General features: G+C 42.6%; 1 protein-coding gene across 1 annotated transcript in view; it reads right to left on the reverse strand.

The window, feature by feature from the left end:
• LOC134451589 (voltage-dependent R-type calcium channel subunit alpha-1E) overlaps positions 1 to 7,500 on the reverse strand; it is a 267,141-nt gene that overhangs the window by 30,265 nt on the left and 229,376 nt on the right. The window contains exons 32-34 of the mRNA XM_063202094.1: positions 4,165 to 4,366; positions 1,450 to 1,614; positions 1 to 54 (exon numbers count right to left, since the gene is read on the reverse strand). The exon at positions 1 to 54 is cut by the window's left edge and continues 57 nt beyond it. Of these exons, the coding sequence (XP_063058164.1) occupies positions 1 to 54; positions 1,450 to 1,614; positions 4,165 to 4,366 (421 nt within the window). The remainder of the gene's footprint in view (positions 55 to 1,449; positions 1,615 to 4,164; positions 4,367 to 7,500) is intronic.

Below are 7,500 nucleotides of genomic sequence, written 5' to 3' on the forward strand. Positions count from 1 at the left end.
GGCCGTATTCAGATGCTTCAACACCGTCTCATAGGCTGGAGGAGCTGAGTAATACTGCAAAAGTGGACAACAAAAGTACGGAAATAAATTGTATTGAGATTATTTTCATGTCTTACGCTCCATTTACTAGGAGAAATTTCCCCTCGGGGACAATAAAGCTACTACTAGGAAATACCGGTATGTGCATATGAATGACTATGAGAGAGGCAAGAGTGTTCTGTACTGTACAGCAGTATGTGAGTGGATATGAGGGAGGCTGGAGGGAGTACAGTCTGAGTGGTGTGGTGCTACTGTGACCCAGCCTGACATCCATGAACTCCATAAACCAGAGATGCCCACTGACACATTAGCCTGCCAACACCTCTCAAACACACACACACACACACACACACACACACACACACACACACACACACACACACACACACACACACACACACACACACACACACACACACACACACGCACACACACACACACACACACACAAGCATACACACACACGTGTGCGCGCACACACAAACACACACACACACACACACACACACACACACACACACACACACACACACACACACACACGCACACGCACACGCACACGCACACGCACACGCTCACACAAACATACACGCACACGCAAACACGCACGCACACACACGCGCACACACGCACGCACGAACACGCACACACACACGCACGAACACGCGCACACGCACGCAGTCACGCACGCACGCACACACACACGCGCACACACATCACTCCTCAACACAGTCTTGTCTGACATGGGATGAGACTCCCTGTGTATCTAACACTGTGCGACTGAGTGGCAACATTTGCTGTAGCCTAGGTGTGGAAACAGCTGTCAGACGGGGAGATGCAGACACCTACATCACATGCTGTCAGGATACCGCCCAGCCATAAACAACACACACACAGTCTTCTCTTTCACATAATACCTATGTACAGGTACATTCAAAAACATCTTCAGCCAAAAACAACATAGGTACATAGTTATAAAGTCATGTAAATTATAATATTTCCACAAACAACACCCATAAGATACAACCTTCTCTTATTGACCCTGGAAGTCAATGGTGGCATGGCTGATAAAGCAACAAGGTCATGGGCCAATAGTTTATGTCCAGGGTCCAACTCTAGAGTCTCTGGAGCCTGTACACATTGGAGTGTTTCTGTGACCTAGAGATGTCGCGCCTATACGTCTGGGACTGTGTGTTATGTTGGAAATACCAACAGATTTTGCGACCAACAACAGCATGCCTATAGAGGCTAGCAAAATAAATATCACACCAAAACTCAACTCGCTGCGTGACGGAACTAAGGTTGGAGTTGGTTTATGATGGGGTGACTAAGGTGACAAGCAACCGTGTGTGTGTGTGTGTGTGTGTGTGTGTCTGTGTGTGTCTGTGTGTTGAGCGGAAGCTGACTGACCTTCATCATGAGCACGATGGTGTTGAGTGCGATCATGGCCAGCACGGTGTACTCAAAGGAGGGAGACACCACAAAGTGCCAGAGGCGGTACTGGAAGGTCTGGCGGTTCTGGGGCATGTACCGGGTCAGGGGCTTGGCACTGATGGCAAAGTCAATGCAAGCCCGCTGGAACACATAGAACATGAGGGAAAAAAAGTTATTTTATTGAGTTGGCAGTTCATGTTTAGTTGTCATGGAGTGGGCCAGAGGTTTGGCACGGATGGCAAAGTCAATGCAGTCCCACTGCTACTCGCTTACTCACATCGCTCAAAGTTAAAATATTTTTATCTCGGCTCACATCGAATTGCTTGCACTCTCCTTGCCTGTCCAGACCCCACTTGCACTCTCCTTGCCTGTCTAGACCTCACGATGTGCGTGAATGTAGCTTTATTGGTGCAGTCCACCTGTCGGGGGTGTTTTCTGTCTAACTGGCTGTTCCTCTTAAGTTCTCGAACTGGATTAGAAGCTTGGCCCAGATGGCAGTTAATACAGAGGATATGAAATATAAAGTAGTGATATACACTAGAAAGCGTCTCTTTGGGCAAAGGGAGAAGGTATCGCTAGAAAATGTTGGTGAAAGAGGGTGAAGAAATGACTTGATAAAATGACCCTGGCTGTTCTCCCTGGTTGAACAAAAGATTTCTCTGTGTGAAGGTGTTTCCTGTGAAATGGAGAAAGTGTTTATGCTCCTTAAATTTCAAAGGGATAGAAGTATGGTATGGGGTCTCATCTCAATTTCCGCACAAAACATAGAGTCTCAACTTGCAGAAGTTAGAAAAATAAGCAGAACAACCTCACGATACTCATCCAGCAGCCTCTCCCCACACAACCATATGGCTGTCAACCCTCTTCCACCCCACCAAAAGCAACCGCCTCTCCTCTCCTCTCCTCTCCTCTCCTCTCTTCTCTGGCTTCAGAGAAGCTCCGCTGGCTCTTGAAAGGGTTTGCGTATGAGTGGAAATTTTGAAATGAGCCTGTGAGGGTCAATATTGGTAGAGGGCAATAGATAGGGGAACACTATGCAATCTTTATGTGACGTCTGTGTGGGCGTTCGGGAGTTTTCCACGGAAAGCGGCGGTCCTGTGAGTTTGTGTGTGGGTGTGTTGGCATGTACGGGATCCCTTGTCAACCAAGTTGAGAAAGTGAAGAGGACTCAAGGGGAGTCATTTTTAAGCACATGCTACATTCCTGTCTTAACCCCCTGAAGTCTCTCAGTCTCACGTTCACACAGTGACAGTGTGTGTTTGTGCGGCATGTGGAATGGGAGGTCGGGGTTTCTAAGGAGACCTGGGAGAGGGTTACCATAGCCATCCATGACAGAAGCAAAACAAAAACACTCCCAGGGCCAGACCTGGAGTTGGTCTCGCTTCCTTACATGGGTGTGTGCGGAAGTAGTATAGAGAGTTTATATGAAAAATATCCTGAAATTTCTATGACTTTGCCTGATGTAAAATGTGAAATTCCATGACTACCTTGAAAAGAAAATGTTGAATATAACAATTGGGCGCATGTAGACTAATGTGCACCAATACACTCACCGGCCACTACATTAGGAACACCTGTTACAACTGCTCATTGAGGCAAATTTCTGATCAGCCAATCACATGGTGGCAGGCAACTCAATGTATTTTTGCATGTAGACATGGTTGAGATGATCTGATGCAGTTCAAATCGAGCATTATAATGGGGAAGAAAGGTTATTTAAGACTTTGAACATGGCATGGCTGTCAAGCTGAAAGGGCTTGATTTGAGTGTTTCAGAAAATACTGATCTACTGGGATATTCACACACAACCATCTCTAGGGTTTACAAAGAATGGTACGAAAAAGAAAAAAAATGCAGTGAGCAGCGATTCTGTGGACAAAAATGCCTTGTTGATGGTAGCGGTCAGGGAAAAATGACCAGACTGATTTGAGCTGATACAAAGGCAACATTAAGTCCAATAACCACTCATTACAAACGAGGTATGCATAAGAGAATCCCTAATTACACAGGACGTCAAATCTTGAGGCAAATGAGCTATAGCAGCAGAAAACCACATTTGGTGCCACTCCTGTCAGCTAAGAACAGGAAAATGAGGCATCAATTTGGACAGGCTAACCATAAACGACACTAGAAGATCTGAAAAATGTTGCCTGGTCTGATGAGTCTTGATATCAACTGCAACACTCAGGTGGAATTTGGCGTCAACAACATGAAAACATGGGTCAACCCTGCCTTACATCAACGTTTCAGGCATAAAGATATTTTCTTAGCACAATTTGGGACAATTAGTGCCAATTTATCTTTGTTGGAATGCCACAGCCTACCCAAGTATTGTTGCAGGCAGTTTGGGCAGTTCTGAAGGCAAAAGGGGGTCCAACCCAGCACTAGAGAGGTGTTCCTAATGAAGTGGCCGGTGAGTGTACATCATACAGTATTAAATACATCACTACATACACTAACTATTACAACATGGGTCCCAATACACGTAGTGGCATGAATAACACGGTCAGGAGAGAAGTGTTTGAATCACATGATTTTAGGTTTTCCACAAGCCGACAAGCCATTCACTGGTTGACTTTTTCACTTCAAGGTTTTGGTCACAACAAATCACCCGTATTAGATACAGAAGAATCAAGCCTCCACCTATAATTCCTGAGAAGAGAAAAACATCCAATGTGAATACCCCTTTACCTCGTTCTTCTCCAAGCTGCACTCCTCCATCATCTTGTCTCCCTGCTCCTGGAAGGTGATGATGATGAGGGCCACGAAGATGTTGACGAAGAAGAAGGGGAAGACCACAAAGTAGACCACGTAGAAGATGGACATCTCCATCCGGTTACCACGGCTGGGCCCACGATCCTCCTCCGTCACGTCCACAGAGTGCTGCAGGACCCTGAATAGCACAACACAGAATGCATCTACGATACAATACGATACAATACTATACTTTATTGTCAGATTTCACTGAAAATCAAGACTCGTTTAAGACAGGACATACACATAACATCACAAGACTATTGCACATGTACCATGCAAGTGGAGCATAAAGCATCAATAGACAAAATCAGAACCTGGAGCCTGGGACAAGTGGCCCACAGTCACAGATAAAAGCACACAGAGGACACAGGCCTATGTACGTACATGTATGTATGCACGTATGTACATACATGTATGTATGTATGTATGTATGTATGTATGTATGTATGTATGTATGTATGTATGTATGTATGTATGTATGTATGTATGTATGTATGTATGTATGTATGTATGTATGTATGTATGTATGTATGTACGTATGTACGTACGTACGTACGTACGTACGTACGTACGTACGTACGTACGTACATACATACATACATACATACATACATACATACATACAAAGCCAAATCAACCCGTCATTAGCTTCAGAAAGAATAAAATGAAGGTTTTTGAGCGACCATCTCACTCTCCTGATCTCAACATCATTGAGCCACTCAGGGGAAACCTCAAATGTGAGGTTCCAGCATTACACCCTAAGATATTATAGGAAACAACCATTCTGCCAAGAAGAATGTGCTGTTTGTCATCTGAGGACATTAAGAGCCTTATCCACAACTACCAAAAACAATTTAGAGCGGTCCCTGATGTTAAACAGAGCCATATTCAGCATCAGAAACTAGGGTATGTAAACTTTTGAACAGGGTCATTTGGGTAGTTTGGATTGTGATCATGCTTTTGAAAGAGTAAACACAGAATATTGCTAATAAACATCTTAAGCCAGTCACTAGCAATGAGTGAAAAAAAGGTTTTGTGTAATCCTTCATATTTTGTGAGAAATCGCAGAGAAAGCGTATATTCTGCAGGGGTATGTAAACATATGAGCACCACTGTACATACATACATACATACATACAGTCCCAGGAAAAAGTTTGTACACCCTTTGAAATTTCTTACATTTTTGTCAAAATTGATCATAAAACATGGTCGGATCTTCCCGGAAATCTCAAGATGGAACAATCAGAGTCTGCTTTAATTAATTCCACTCAAACATTTACATGTTATCATATTTTTATTGGTCATAAGGCCATAATATTCACAGGAGAGCAGGGCATAAGTAAGTACACCCTTGCATTAAGTAGGGTTTAACCCTCAGTTAGTTGCAATATCATCAACCAGACTTGTCCTGTAGTTGCAGATCAGATTAACAAAACAATCTGTTTGTATCTTGTCTCCCTCTTCTTTAGAGAACTGCCTCTCGTCAGCAAGGTTTGTGGGATGTCTGGAGTGCATAGCTTTCTTGACTTCATGCCCTTTAATCTCAATTGTTTTTTGTCAGAGCTTTGGCTGGGCTATTTCAGAATGTGTATTTCATTATTATGAAGCCATTCTAAAGTCGATTTGCTTCTAAAGTATGGGTTGTTGTCACATTTCAGGACCCATACTCTTGTGTGCTTCAACTGTGTGACAGACTTCCTCACGTTTTTTTCTGTAAAATATCACAATAAACTTGAGTTCATTGTTCCACTGATAATAGCAAACTGTCAAGGGCCTGAGGCAGCAATGTAGCTGCATATAATGATGCTCCCGCTACCATACTCAGAAGAGGAGATGTAACCAAGAATAGCTAAAAAGGGGATTCATTCTGCCAATCTAAAATTAATGGGGTTTCTGTCTAAAAAAATATTGCTGCACCTTTGAGGTTTGCGAAAAAGCATTTATATACTTCACAGAATTACTGCCAAATACTCTGCAGACTAAAGTTGAATTGTTTAGGGAACACACAATGTCATGTTTGGAGGAGAACTGGAGAAACACACCTTGACCAAAACATCATCTCTGCCTTTGAGTATGGTGGCGGGAGCATCATTATATGCGGCTACCTTGCTGCCTCAGGCCCTTTTGAGTTTGCTATCATCAGTGGAACAATGAACTCAGAAGTTTATCAAGATATTTTACAGAAAAAAAGTGAGGTAGTCTGTCACACAGTTGAAGCACACAAGAGGATGGGTGCTGAAATGTGACAACAACCCATACTTTAGAAGCAAATCGACTTTAGAATGGCTTCATAATAATGAAATACACATTCTGGAATAGCCACGTCAAAGCCCTGACAAATAAACAATTGAGATTATCAGGCATGAAGTCAAGAAAGCTATGCACTCCAGACATCCCACAAACCTTGCTGACGAGAGGCAGTTTTCTAAAGAAGAGGGAGACCAGATACATCCAGATTGTTTTGTTAATCTGATCTGCAACTACAGGAAGCATCTGGTTGAGGTTATTGCGACTAACTTAGGGTTAAAACCTATTGAATGCAAGGGTGTACTTACTTATGCCTTGCTGTCCTGTGAATGTTTACATCTTATGGCCAATGAAAATATGAAAACTTGTAAATGTTTGGGTTGAATTAATTAAAGCAGACTCTGGTTGTTCCTTCTTGCGATTTCCGGGAAGATCAGACCATGTTTTATGACCAATTTTGACAGAAAGGTAAGAAATTTCAAAGGGTGTACAAACTTTTTCCTGGGACTGTACATACATACATACATACATACATACATACATACATACATACATACATACATACATACATACATACATATAACCCACATAACTTGAGGACAATACCATCATGGAGTGAGAGAAAATTAAAAGTGAATGAGTAAAAAGGAAAATAAACTTTACAACAGCTACTTATGGTACAATAACATTTTAATCATTACATCTGTTTCGTGTAACATTATGGGGAATTGTGTTGTGGCTAATAAGTAAAATAAAGCTTATTTCAACAAGCTTTGTTTTAAACAATGACACTAAGCTCAGATGAACTTACTGTACACACTGGTACCTACTTACTGGATATTCATATTTATTTTATTTATCAGTGGCAAGTTGCCTGGCATTTTCCCCACATTAATTAGCAGTATCCTTCCCTTTATTAAGCTTTTGCTGCATCCTCTGTCTCACAAGACGCCATTAAGACTTCCTCTGTTGAAAACCAGGCCAAGCAGACAGCACATGACGTACAAAGACGGCAGGCTCGAT

Source organism: Engraulis encrasicolus, chromosome 6 (assembly GCF_034702125.1).
Source record: "Engraulis encrasicolus isolate BLACKSEA-1 chromosome 6, IST_EnEncr_1.0, whole genome shotgun sequence".
NCBI lineage: Eukaryota > Metazoa > Chordata > Actinopteri > Clupeiformes > Engraulidae > Engraulis > Engraulis encrasicolus.